At 35.9% G+C, this 15,000-nt stretch overlaps 1 protein-coding gene across 5 annotated transcripts in view; it reads left to right on the plus strand.

Moving 5' to 3' along the window:
* LOC135216044 (gametogenetin-like) overlaps nucleotides 1-15,000 on the plus strand; it is a 255,490-nt gene that overhangs the window by 212,645 nt on the left and 27,845 nt on the right. For all 5 annotated transcript variants that reach the window (XM_064251006.1, XM_064251005.1, XM_064251007.1 and 2 more), the window contains one exon: nucleotides 12,561-12,655. In XM_064251006.1, the coding sequence (XP_064107076.1) occupies nucleotides 12,561-12,655 (95 nt within the window). The remainder of the gene's footprint in view (nucleotides 1-12,560; nucleotides 12,656-15,000) is intronic.

A 15,000-nucleotide genomic window follows, 5' to 3' on the forward strand; every position in this document is an offset into this window, starting at 1 on the left:
ACGCGGTGTGGGCAGGAAGAGACCCACTTGGCATTGCTGCCTGTAACCATACCCACCATACCCGCGTAGACAGGGGGATATCGGTGCCCGCTAGGGTCCGCTACCTGGTAACATGGGTAGGGCCTTCTTCAGTTTGTTAAGAAACGTCTACATGACGTAAATACGTCATGTACTTCTCCCCCTCCCCCACCCCACAAACCCTGCCCCCTCCGAAAACTTGACCCGGTCCAGCTTACGGGAATGGCGTTATTCCACAACACAGAATTATCCAATTCAAAAGTTTTATTCCGGAATAGTTCCCGTTTTTGGCGTCTCAGACTAACTGTACTTGGCTGTATGGGTGGCGTCATTGCGCGCTTGTTGTTTGTCTCTTGTTTCCTCTTCTTCCTTGCTCGTCTTCTTCTTCTTCTTCCTGGAGCTTTAGTGGATATTAGGGGTCTGGTACGAGCAGCAATTGGCCAAAATGAGACCTGAGAGTAATTTGATTAATTAGCGTATTATATTTCATGCAGAGCAAATCACAAATGCAAAAATATGCTATACAATTTTCAGAAGAGCAGAGTGCCTCGAGAAAAAAAAAAAAGAATATATTTAGAGCTGAGAAAGGTATAATATCATTAAGTACAGCAGAAAACGACAATTACTTATAAACATGTCAACAATCAAACACACATTGGAATTAACACAATTAATCAACAGAAGATGCTGAATAGGTAAACGAAAGAGTGAGGCCAAATGACCTGGCAAATATGGGTAAACTCAAGTAAGTGATTATGAAAAAGACCAACTTTTTTTTTCTCGCGTACTTACGTAAAGTATTTCTGATGATATTTTGTATTAGGCTATTGTGTTCTGATGTTTTACTTCTTAATATTGTAATATTGCAAATTCCCTAACGGTACATTATTGATTTTGTAATTTTCTTAGACTTGACTGATTAAACAGACAACAGATATCATGATTAGCTGTTACATTTTTTAAAGATATCCAAAGTACAATGATCTCATTTACTTTCTTAAAAGCTAATCTTGCATGAGCTATATTTGTAATACTACACTTGCCGTTAAAACGTAGTAAGATTGCCATGACCTGCACCCTGTTTTGATGGTATCGCCTGAACACGAGGTATAACAAAGGCTTTGCTCTGGGCAGAGGATGGCCCTTAAATGAATTCGTTAGGTGCAATCCAGGATCTGTCTTTGTTTACATTTTCCTATCAAAGATATCCTGTTATTCGCAGGGTATCTCTTGTTCTTCTGCTTGTTCGTGTCCGTTTCTCGTTCTTCCATAGGAGAAAAATATGATAATTAATAATAATAAAAATAATAATGGTAAGCTTAGCAGATTGAACAACTAAGCTAAAAGCAAATTCTGACGCATTAGAACCTGGAAAAGAATTACGCAGTTTGAAAATGGCAAGCCAGCAAGTGACGTCACAGTCTCGCGCGCTTTGAATCGTAAACATTATCACATGCATGGTTTCTTTAGTTTATTCATAATTGAACCCTTAAAGAATACTCTTGGTCCTTGTTAGGTACTGCTTGTTTGTGATATCTCTCTCTCCTCTCTCTCTCTCTCTCTCTCTCTCTCTCTCTCTCTCTCTCTCTCTTTTCGTCTCACTTGAGTTTTTTCAGCATTCTGTGACAAGTTATATATATCGCCTTTCTTCCTATTGTGGCAATTGTTTTCAAATGTTGCTTGTTTGTCGCAACTAAAACTCCTTTGACCGAAAGTATAATTTTCAAGGTCATCAAGTCCTGTAATAATTTTTATATTATTTAAAGTTACATACAACAGTCATTATTATATATATATATATATATATATCCTATAGTATATATATATATATATATATATATAATTTATATACACATGTATTTAATATATATAATATTTGTGTACGTATTCATATATATATATACTATATATATATATATATATATATATATATATATATATATATATAAAAGTGAGCGTACAAAACCATTGTAATATCTACCCCTCTGAATTCGAAGTTCAAATCTCATAGCCACATTAGTTCTTGTTCTTTGCAACGGCTCCCCACAAAACATGTTCCGCAATCACGTTCATAAGTTAGAGGTGTAAGTATATAGCACGAGGTTACTTCAGCCCCTATCACTCCCACCTTCCTGCCATATTAATTACACCTTAATTACACCGCGAATGATTTATGCGTCAACCATAGTGGCCCTTAATTACGCTTTTCTTCCCGCTAATTGACCCTCTACCAAGTAGAGTCGTTGTGCGATATCAGGAGGCGTCGTGAGAGCATTACTTTTAATCCTTTTTTCCCGTTCATGTATTAACATCTTTATTCTATTTTTATTTAGTTATTTCTTTCTTGACTTCGTTGTGATACTTATTCGTCGAAGCGAAGCGATTCAACCATAGATTCTAATTTCGGTAATCATTGGTGTGATTAATTTTGATAAGATTCACCTGATAAACTTCAAACCTTCAAGTTGGTTGAATGTGGTAATAATGCAGTGCTGGTAAGGCATTGCAGTTGTTATTTCGTTCCTCTCTCTCTCTCTCTCTCTCTCTCTCTCTCTCTCTCTCTCTCTCTCTCTCTCTCTCTCTCTCTTTCCAAGGCAAGGACTGAAGGAACGAAATGGCAACTGCAATACCTTACCAGCAATCATGAGAAATTGTTCCTATTAGTCCTTGCCTTAGAGAGAGAGAGAGAGAGAGAGAGAGAGAGAGAGAGAGAGAGAGAGAGAGAGAGAATTTCCCCAATGACTTCAAAGACATAAAACCCTTCACACAGATCCATACTCCTTTTACGGAATGTTTTAGGAGCAGCCGGTCCATCATTGGATGCCTGTGGTGTTATTGTAGACTATACCCTCTAGAAAGATCTTTTTTTGTTATTTTAACGGATAGATCCTACAGAGAAAACGGTCTTTTATATCCTTTGACTTCTTGGCCTCTATTTCCTCCTACATCCATACATATAACATCAAGCGGGTCTTTCTTTTAATTTTTATTTTTATATCAGAAATGGGGTTGCTCCTTTTTTTTTATAGAGGAACTGGACGCACCTCTTCACCCCACTGCACCTCAAACATCTCTGGTTGCGTGGTATACCAGACATGACTAAACAGATGACGTCAGTTAATACTGCCTGGCACGATGGTATCACTGCATCATACATAAAGATGTCTTGCACGTACCTTTAAAACGCTGTGAATCTTAGAAGGTGCTTTTGAGTCGTCTTCTGCTCAACAGTGTCCTAATGAATTAGTCTCTCTCTCTCTCTCTCTCTCTCTCTCTCTCTCTCTCTCTCTCTCTCTCTCTCTCTCTCTCTCACGTGCTTGTATGTTCGTTTAGTCCGTATGAACATCTGCATTAAAACCAACGGCTTTGCTTTTATGCAAAACATTTGTATCCCACTGATGATTTTGTGACTCACACAACCTGTTTACGTAAGATTCTTTCTGTACGGGAAGAATCTGTTCCTTCAGAAGAATGAGTTTTTACATCTTTCTTATTTTGATCTGTCTGGATCTTGTTTAGGAGATCACAGAAACAGTGAAACTGAATCTTTGACTTCTTGAGTTGTGTAACTTGGCCTCATTTCGGTGTTTATACAGTATTTGTGTCCATTTCACTTCCATAAAGGAGAGTTGGCTCAGCAATCCCACATTGCAAAATCTAGGTACTTCCTTGCTTCGCTTTTCCTGCGACTCACCTTTTCTCTATGTATTCCTGCAAAAGGTGTTGCCTAAGGACTGTTGTGGTCTATATGTAAACATGAACGATAACCATGTCTAAGAGAACTAGAGATATTTATGTCAAGTTATAAAAGAACCGTAAACTAAGATTTGCAGGACTTTGATAGTTTGACTGTGAGGGCTAAGCTAATTTTAGTGCAGATGCAAAAGATAGATCGCCCTGATTGACAAAATAACGAAAGAGCTCGTTTAACTTGATTTTAGAAATTGACGACAAATATATAGTGTATTTGAAGGGCCTTGATTATAAGAAAACGGTGTTTGAACATGAATGATGTAATTACCTGAAATTGTATTGAATTGAATTAAGATTTGTTTTATTATTGAATGAAATTTTTTTTTTAGTAATTGTATATCAAGGACCAGTTTGGACAGGTTTAACTTTAAACAAGGAGATAATTTTTTTGTTTTTTAAAGTAAAAAAAAAAAAAATGTTTTGTTACGTTTCTCACGGGGAGATGATATTTAACGGAATAAGCATCTGTTTTGAAATGGAACTGGAGTGGAAATTGAAAACTATTCATTTACTTTTGTTTAAAAAAAAAACAGGGATTGCTTCTACTTTGAGCTGAATATCAATCCTCCAGTCCAAACTATTGTAGATTTATGCCAGCGGCTATTAATATGCACTAAACTTAAAATGCTTATCACCATCATATCCTTTATAGCTTTACATAACAGAGATGGCCCATGAATAATCCACAACACAGATCACAACGCTCGTCCGTTGAGCGCAATCTCTCATGCACGTCACACAGCATCACCAAAGGGTGATTTTGTTGGTGTTTTGGCTCCAGTGTCCGTAACCTTAAAAGTTTGGTCTCGCCTCATAACCAGGGACTCGGCATGAATAATATACATCGGGGAGAGGACTCATGCCTAATGTAGTGGTACATCTGATTTCAGGTGGGGAGAGAAAATATGACCGATTAATCATTTCCTCTGGTTTGTGGTGACGTTGGTTTCGTCACCTAATGTGCTAAGCGGTCGCTGTTTTTTTGTTTATTTTTTCTTATATGTCCCATTGCTTGACGTCTGCTGTGTTTGGCCTCCAAGAATTTGTCGTCGCCCTTCTCATCTGGAAGGCAAATGGACAAATCTGGCATTCGGCGCTGCCAACTTGTCTTCTTGCTGGTGGTGGCTTGCCTTCTTGTAAAATTAATTCATATATATATATATATATATATATATATATATATATATATATATATATATATAATATATATCACACAAAGGGCACCAGAAGGAGATGTCATATCATACAGGATTTCATCTATTTATTTGGCTGAAGTATATAAACATTAAATAATATACAGTTGACTCGATGACTTGATATTATAAAAGGTAATTCATTTATAAAGAGACTGAAAGCTAAAAGGGAAATGCTAAGTACGTCTCAAGGAATAGGTAGGAAGGAAGGAAGGAAGTCAAGTGACAGTCACAACAAGATACGTAGGTTAAAAGCAAGCTCATGCCAAGAAGAGAACTTCTTCCCCACAACAGCTTGGGATCTATAAATCACTTTTTATCAAACAAGTATAATTCCAGAGTTAAACAGTCGAACAGCCGCCATCCCCTCTCTTCTTGGAAAGAGCTTATTTTTAACCTACGTATCTTGTGACCTGACTTCTTTCTATTCCTTGAACGGTACTTGGCATTTCCCTTTTAGGTTTTTAGTCTTACTAAATAAATTACCTTTTAAAATAACAAGCAATCGAGTCGATTGTATATCATTTAATATTCATGAGTTTCAACTTATTGATGAGGCTACTTCTTGAAACGTTGCCAAATAAATAGATGAAATGCTGTAATATATAATATATATATATATATATATATATATATATATATATATATATATATAATTTTGGCTGAGATTTCTAGGGAAAATAACACAGTTTATTGATTTAGGAGGCTAATATAAATTGTAGATCAATGTGGTTTTTTTTAAAAAGACAACAGAATTGCTTGATTCAATGAATTTTTCATAAACTGAATGACCAATAACAATAGTTGCCGTTATTGAAAATATAGATTTTGATTTAATATAAAGGAGCCAAATGTCTCACTTGGCCTCGAGAGAGAGAGAGAGAGAGAGAGAGAGAGAGAGAGAGCTCTGCTACATCTCCCCCCCAACCACTGCTATCTAAACAGACTCTGATGATGACCCAGGAAACAGAGTTGCATCTTCAGGTTCGGCTTGAACAGCCTCAAGCCAGCCAGCACTCATCTGGCACCTTCCTGGTACGAAACGGATCGCTTCTTCTTTTTTCTTCTTCTTCTTCTTCTTCTTCTTCTTCTTCTCGGGTGCATCGGTCAAGATGGCAGAACTAGCATTTAAAGAATCAGATTTGCCGAGTAAGGCAGACGACAAAAAATAAAAAAAATAAAAATAAAAACTCTCGTGTCATAAACGTCGACTTGACCTCTCGTACACGTAGGCATATGCACACAGTGTGTACCTAAATATCCACATAAAAACACTCATACAAAGATCTGCTTTTTTTATATTACTTTTTTGAAGGGCACTTCAGGCCATGCAAGGGAACGGTTCGATGCTACCGTAATCTAGAGATGCAATTACTTAGGTGCCCTTTAATTACTGGATGGAGGTAAAAAAATTTGCGTCTTGTTCTCACTGGTGTTTGTGTCCGCAAGAAAGTGCAACTGCCTGATCTGTGTTTTATATCTCTTTGCAACCTCGTGCTTGCCGTAAAAGCACTCTCATTGATAAAGCTTAGTTCTTCAGATATGTAATTTTTTTTTATCAATTTTTCTTTATTTTTGTAACCGCTAAAGTTTTAATTTTTCAGAATAATTTTAGAGGATCATTTTTTATTTTTCTAAATATTTTTGGAGGATGATTTTAATTTTTCTAGATATTTTTGGGGGATAATTTTAATTTTTCTAAATATTTTTAAAGTATTTTAATAATCTTAATACTTTTAGAGGGTTATTTTACTTTTTCCTAATATTTTTTAGGTGATTTCAATTTATTTAAATTGTTTTAGAGGATGATCTTAATTTCTTTTAATATTTTTAAAGGATTTTAATTTTTCATAATACTTTTAGAGAGTGATTTCGATTTTTCTTAATATTTTTAGATGATTTTGATTTATATAAATTGTTTTAGAGGATGAGTTTCATTTCTCTAAATATTTCTAGAGGATGATTTTAATTTTTCAATATATTTTTAGAGAATAAATTTCATTTTTCTGAAGATTTTTAGCGGATAGTTTTAATTTTGGAAAATATATTTAGAGGATAACTTTAATTTTTCTAAATATTTTTAGCGGATGGTTTGAATTTTTATAAATATTTTTAGAGGATGATTTTAATTTTTTTAATATTTTTAGTGGATGGTTTTAACTTTTCTAAATATTTTTAGCGGATGGTTTTAGTTTTCTAAATATTTTTAGAGGAAGATTTTAATTTTTCTTAATATTTTTGAGGATGGTTTTAATTTTTCAATATATTTTTAGCCGATGGTTTTAATTTTTCTAAATATTTTTAGAGGATGATTTAAAACTTTTCTAAATATTTTTAATGGATGGTTTTAATTTTTCTAAATATTTTTAGCAGATGGTTTTAATTTTTCTAAATATTTTTAGCAGATGATTTTAATTTTTCTAGATATTTTTAGCAGATGGTCTTAACTTTTCTAAATATTTTTAGCGGATGGTTTTAATTTTCCTAAAAAATTTTAGAGGATGGTTTTAATTTTTCTAAATATTTTTAGCGAATGGTTTTAATTTTTCTAAATATTTTTAGCGGATGATTTTAATTTTTCTAGATATTTTTAGCAGATGGTTTTAATTTTTCTAAATATTTTTAGAGGATGGTTTTAATTTTTCTAAATATTTTTAGCAGATGGTTTTAATTTTTCTAAATATTTTTAGCGGATGGTTTTAATTTTTCTAAATATTTTTAGCGGATGGTTTTAATTTTTCTAAATATTTTTAACGGATGGTTTTAATTTCTCTAAATATTTTTAGCGGATGGTTTTAATTTTTCTAAATATTTTTAACGGATGGTTTTAATTTCTCTAAATATTTTTAGCGGATGGTTTTAATTTTTCTAAATACTTTTAGCGGGTGGTTTTAATTTTTCTAAATATTTTTAGCAGATGGTTTTAATTTTTCTAAATATTTTTAGCGGATGGTTTTAATTTTTCTAAATATTTTTAGATGATGATTTGTCACTTTTCCTCCCTCCCTTTCCATTACATGTTTCTTGTGGCCTGGTCTATAATAATCAGGCCGTCCCGTCACCCTTAGAATGAAAAAAAAAAAAAGATTTAAAAAGAACTAGACTTTATTTTTAAGAACGATTTTGCTCATCATCAAGTTAAAAAATGTTTCTGATCCTTGGCTGCAATTTTAGTTCTCTTTGTTTATCATTTAAATTTTGATTTAAACTTTGACTCTTGAGAAATTTTAAGAATTATCTACAAAGGAGAGAGAGAGAGAGAGAGAGAGAGAGAGAGAGAGAGAGAGAGAGAGACCCAAACTGCTGTTATTCATGTTCGCGTCAAACACACGCGAATACTTTCGCCTTTTAGGTCAAGCTCTCGGTAAGAAATTAACGATTGCGTCAATTACAAAAGAAGTCTAGTAATTACATTTTTAAAAACAAGTAAGTTATTATGTTTACAAATAAAAATTAGGATTTTGTGGGAGAGCTTGAGAAACCAGTTTCTTCCTTTTTTTTTTATACAGACAGGTGAGTCACACCGAAGTATGTGGGCGCTTGGCCACCCATTAAAAGGAGGTAGGCGAAAATAGCAAGCCTCAGGATAGACACTCTTCATTTAAAAAATGACCTACCTATGAGAGAGAGAGAGAGAGAGAGAGAGAGAGAGAGAGAGAGAGAGAGACTGAAAGTATGTGGTTACTGCTATACCAAGTTTAATGAATTGTTTGTCTGAGAGAGAAAATTGCATTAATGAATCTTAGCCAGATTTACTGGTTTGATCGTACCGATCATCGAGAGAATTCAATGTCAGCTTTATGAAATATGTATTTAATATCTATTTATGAGAGAGCGTCTGTGCGTGTGTGTGTGTGTGTGTGCACTTAGCCAGAACCCTCATTTAGTTCGTATGGCTCTGTATAAGGTTTAACCATTTGCATAGCAATGTCGGCGAGCTGGTTTGCTTGAGGTCTTCCGCGTCTCCGGGTTCTGGAAACTCGTTCATTTTGCTAAAGTTCGCGCGTGATTTGTTTACGTTCTGCCACCGTCTTGGCGGAAGGTCAGCGTCCTCTTAAACTCGGACAGTAATCCCAGATTCTTTTTGTTTTTATGTAAGCTTCTCGGCTCTTCCTCGCAGTTGTTAGGTAACTGGCATTTAATGATAAACAGTATTAGCAAATTCATTTTTTCTTTATATATGGATTTTCAAAAGTTTGTTGAGTTCCTATGAGATACTTCTACTGATTTTGTACTTAACACGTCACAAGGGTCCGTAACCCGAGATCCGTTTTGTTTTTATATTCGCTTCTTGGCTCTTCCTCACAGTTGTTAGGTAACTGACATTTAATGATAAACAGTATTGGCATTTTTCAGTGTTCCTTCAACATTTTTGATTGCCGAACTCCTAGGAGAAGTAACTTGTAATTTTGTGCTTATTACGTCAAAAGTTATTCTAGGACAGCGATTTTGTAAGACCAGCGAAGCAGATTCAATACAGGACACTCATCCACAAGGAACCCTTGTATCCGTAATTTATTTATTTATTGAATTATTTATATCCTTGCAACTTTGTGCCTATAATTAATCCAGATCAGAAGAGGAAAAGGGAAAACAAGGATGAGGACAAGGAGGGGAAAAAATAGAGAGAAAGAGGAACCAAGAGTACTACTACCAGAAGGATGGAAGGTTTATAAGAAGCTGGGATACCAGAGCTAAAGGGAGAGTTCTAAAGTTACGTAGTGGCAAGTCAATGGAAAGGTAACTTAGTAGAGCAGTGAAGTAAAATAATGAGAAAACATTTCCCAATTTAGATATTATGTACTTCGAAATTTCTTTCCAATTAACTTGGGATGGACAAGTAAATTGAACTATATCGGTTTCATCGTTAATGTATGCCTTTCAGACATATATGAACTTTGTATTCTGTAAGGAAATATTTAGTAGGTTAGTGACATTTTTATTTCTTGTTAATAGCTATTGTGAGGGGAAAAGCTTCGGAATCACACAAAAAAGAACGCAAATAAAGACGAGACTGACAAAAAGGTCAGGAGGATCCATTCCCCAAGTGCTTGTTGGCTCAAGTTTATTGGCGTCGATGTAAAATGCATGTTCCACTTAAGTGCTCCGTCAACAAAGGGGTGCACGAAGGAGCGAGAAACGATGCTCTTTTACACTCGGAGGCTTTTGGACGGGGGAGGGGGGGAAGGAGAGGGTGAAGGGGGACTGGATGGGGGTGGAATTAAAGCGAATGTTGTAAGAGAGGAGCTAGGAGCTTGTGAAATGGCTTGGGAGAGAAGAGAGAGAGAGAGAGAGAGAGAGAGAGAGAGAGAGAGAAAGGGTGGGTGAAGGGGGGGCCGGGAGGGGGGGCCTAGGTGGGGGCTATAAAGAATGGTTTCTTTAAGAAGTACTTGTATAGTGACTGAGTGATATAGGCAAACAGTATTTGTATAGGGAAGTGAAAAATGGTCTAACTAACGAAGAGAGAGAGAGAGAGAGAGAGAGAGAGAGAGAGAGATGGGGGAGGGAATTCGAATAGGATGATGCAAGGGGAACTTGTAAGGTAACTGAGAGATAAAGGAAAACTGAGCCTTTGCATGGTTTAGCTAACGAAGAGAGAGAGAGAGAGAGAGAGAGAGAGAGAGAGAGAGAGAGAGAGAGTGAGTGAGGGCTCGTAAAAGAAGCTGATATAATGACTTTGAAAAAGAGAGGAAGAGAGGAAGAGACGAAGAGACAAAAGTAAAATGAGCGCTTGCATGAGATTATAAAGTGGCTGACTGACTGAGAGAGAGAGAGAGCGTTGGGCTAGGATAAACCGCACTTCACCCAGGGCAATGTCGAATGCCAATAGGTGTATCCAGAAGACGGCCCGGGGTGGAGGAGGCCACAGATAAGGTCACTCGAAACTATTTGCGGGTGAAGATATAATAGGCCGTTAAAACTAATTTATCGTTGCATTTTTTTTCTAAAAACAACAATTTAGTGGCGAGGATTTTATAGTTGGGATAATGGCTACGAGGCTTGGTGGACGTCGACTTGGAAAAGTAAACACGTAACTAAACATTCTTCGTGAAAGGAGGGAGATGTCACAGTGCTATCGTGATTTTTTTTTTTCACATTTTTTATTTTTTTTATTTTTTATTTTTTTTTAAGGAGCCGAGACTGACATGACTTGTTTAGAACAAGTCAAGTCACGCAAGAGCTGTGTTAATGGACTTTACCTCAGAGTGATGACAGGCAGATGTGAAATAATTCAGGAAAAACAGACCAAAACGGAAAATTCCAGAAATTCCAGATTCTGGAAACGAACAGTAAATGATTTGACTGTTGAGCGGGCGACTTTAAAGAAATATGTGTATGGTTGTGAGGACGAATATCTGAGCACTTAGTAATAATTGATAATAACCTCTTTGTAATGATTGAAATGTTGTAATTATTTTAGTTTTGTAATCACTGTGTTGGTAACAACTTAGATCAGCAACAGTGGCCACAGTGTTTGCGATTCTAATTTATGTAATTGTTTATATAGAAGAAATAGGTACTTCAGATGTATAAAAGCAAAATGAAGATACTTACAAGATAAAAACCCGACAGCAAAAATATGTTCAAGAAAACAAGAAAAACGACATCAAAGTTTTTATGTTTTTTTTTTTTCTTGAATAGCGACAAACACTTCCACGTAGAAGCAGTATTGCGGTTTTTATTTGAGTAATGATAAAGAATTTCAGGAAATGAATTAAAATCTAGCATCGTAGCTACACCCGCAGCAAGCCCAGAAAATCCTTTGTTCTCCTCACACATCAGTTACTTAATTGTAATCTTTAATGCTCAGTACCTAAGCGGTACCAGGGAACAATAACCACTGTAATCTCCTGAAAGATTAACAGTTTACTGACGATTCCTGTGTTTATTTTGATAAAAGACTTCTAGAGCCCGGAATAACTCTTATTAGAAGAGAATACGAACCTGTTTGTTTATATAAAAACGAAGGAACTTTTTTTTCTCTTAAAACCCCCTTTGATTCAGCACTTTTGAAGATGGAACCAACTCCGTGATTATTACTTAGGTCAACCGAAACCTGTTTGCTCCTCGAAGAACAGGAAGCGATATTTTATAGGATAATGAATGTTTTCGTATTTCAGCTCTTGCCAAAAAACTGCTCGGTTGACTCGAAGTGCACGGAGGTTTCTGATACTTATTTATGTGATGAATGTGAATACTTCCATAAGATTTTTTTTTTGGAGGGGGCGGGGAAAGGTGGGATGGGGCGGGGGTTAGGTGCTTTTTAGAAGTGGAATAATTTTTATGAGTTTTTCACAATAATCATGAATTTCACTAAAGGAAATTTTTGTTTTGTTTTTGTTTTATGGATAGAACATTTTCTCGACGAAATGTGTTTTTTTTCAGTAAATACAAATTCTAGAAAAAAATGGTTTTGGTTTTATAATAAAGATAATTATATAACATATAAATAGAAATCGGAATCAGCTGGTGTCGAGGAAAAGGGCATGGGGCTCGCAACTTCACCCCCAGAGACATTCTTTGAACTAGGAGGCTCTGCCCCTCAGTTTTCCTCTGCGAATTTATCACTAACTGTACCCTTTGTGTTCGTTCCAGGTTTGCGTTGTGGGCGTCATAGGCGTGGTCGGATACAGTGAGACACCCAGACAGTATCACATACAGACAGACGAAGGACCCGACAGGTATTTCAGGTAAGACTTGTCATTAATTATTTCCTATTTTTTTTCTATGTAAATATTGATTTTTATTCTTTCACATATGGATGTTCCGTTTTGCTCGACAGTATCATTGTTAATCGGTTCTTCTTTAATATATTCTTATTATTTATTGCTGTAACTTTAGTGATTATAATAGAATTGATTAATACTATTCTGACAACTTCTTGCTCATTGTAACACTGTCATTACAGTTAATTGATAACGACAAGAAATATAAACGTAAAAAAAAAAAGGTTTAGCTAATGAACGAATGAATTATAATTAAAGTTTAACAATTTACAGAGATACTACAATGAAAAAAAAATTAATGAAGACTATTATAGAAGACAAAAAATATATATCAGTACTGAATAGTCGCTCACCCCTCCCCTCCCCCCCCCCACAAAAAAGAAAAAAAAACATCAGTCGTAAATGAAGACCGCAGAGTACAGAGCGAATGCAGGGGACAATTAAAGCTTCAGTGGCGACTGAATAGATCTTATCTTGGGAGCAAAAAAGTGGTTGATGAGAAGGAATAAGGATGAGGAGGTGGAAGGAAGGGAGGGGGGAGGGAGGAGTGGGAGGGGAAAGGGTTTTAAAGTCAGCCCCAATAGCTAATGGTTCGTGTGTGTGTGTATGTGTGTGCGATAAGAACAGGAATAAAACCAAATTAGTTCTTGCGTGTTGAGAGAGAGCTGACCTCGGGTGAGTATTGCCACCTAGAGGCATTCCTCATGTCCTGATGGTCTCTCTCTCTCTCTCTCTCATACAAACATATTGGAGACATGATATCCATCTTTCTCGCGCGCGCGCGCGCGCGTCATTCCGGTCTCTGTTACAATCCCACACTAGCATATTTTGGGGAATTAAGTTCTCTCTCTCTCTCTCTCTCTCTCTCTCTCTCTCTCTCTCTCTCTATCATGTTATGCAGAGTCACCCAGTATGAATTTCAGCTTGGAAAGAGGCAAAAAATGAAATATGTTGTACGATTGTCATTTAAAAAAAAAATATAAAGAAAGCTTCAGTACGTGAGAAATGATCATACTGCTGGTAAAGATGTTCTTTATCACCGGTATTTTTTGACGCTAAGTTAATGATGATAATGGTGATTATTATCATCTGCAATGAATTCTTGTGAAGATAATTGATACAGGGCATGGTTAAAATTACAAAAACCGGAGTATTGATTATAAGCTTGGTAAATTGTTGTGGCCGTCGAAGGAAATACCTGCAGTAGGAAATAATCATTTGAGTCCGGGAGTTGTGAACTGGGACTGAAAAAGGCCATGTTTAGTTTGTTTATTTAATTGTTTTGTTTTATCATGAATGTTTATTTATTTGTTCAGTTTTGCCATGAAGGAATACGTCGTATTTGTTTGTTTCAATACGCCTGATATAGAGCAGTACTTAAAGACTTTGTTTACAATTATCTTGCAAATCCTTGTGGCTGAAATGACAGGAGGCAAAGCCTTTGGTGGTAGACTCTGACTTTATGCAAAGCTGAACTCGAAGTTTTTATTCAGACAATACCATTCGACTCTGATCTTTTGGCTTTGATTTTGCTCAAATGTTTATTATTCACTGGGAAAGTGTAACTTAGAACATAAAGGGGTAATAATGAGACGCTTCCTTGGAAAAGAAGTCGCTGATGTTCTTTTGCCTTTTATGTTGCTTTTCTGTTGCGCATAATGCTTTAATCTCGAATTAAAAAAAAGACTGCCGATGAAAGTGGGCTTAATCCCTCTCCTTTAGTACAATAATTGGGGTTCCTCCTTTACCACGCAGGTGTGTGGGTTGCCTCAGATTGATAGCTTTTGGTAACGTATCCTGTGTCCCGAATCTTTAAATGCATCGCCCACTAAAGAGGTTATTTACATGATTTTATGAATAATGAAGCAGCCAATTCATATCCGGCTAAACATTATGTATGTCGTAGCAAGCTTTGACTTTTAAACCAAGTATATAGTCCATTCTCATGCATTCGTGAATTTACTTTAAAAATGTTTTGGACTTTCATATTGTCGTTCACTTATGTCCGGTCTATAATGTGGCAGTTGCCATTTTAATCTGCTTACGAATAAAGCTAATAATTGTAAACTATATGCTGCATCATCATGCCGGTGAAGTAAACGACGGGAAGACCAATGGAGAGAGGAAATAGAGAAATTCTCTAACGACAGAGAGAGAGAGAGAGAGAGAGAGAGAGAGAGAGAGAGAGAGAGAGAGAGTGTTATTGTGGCTTTCGAAAGAGGAGTGAGAATTTTTTTTCTTTTATTAAGATTCTTGGATCCACTCACCATTAACCCCGATGCGACACCAAATATGTTGGTGACGATGTA

The sequence above is a fragment of the Macrobrachium nipponense genome, chromosome 6 (assembly GCF_015104395.2).
Source record: "Macrobrachium nipponense isolate FS-2020 chromosome 6, ASM1510439v2, whole genome shotgun sequence".
In the NCBI taxonomy this organism is placed as follows: Eukaryota; Metazoa; Arthropoda; class Malacostraca; order Decapoda; family Palaemonidae; genus Macrobrachium; species Macrobrachium nipponense.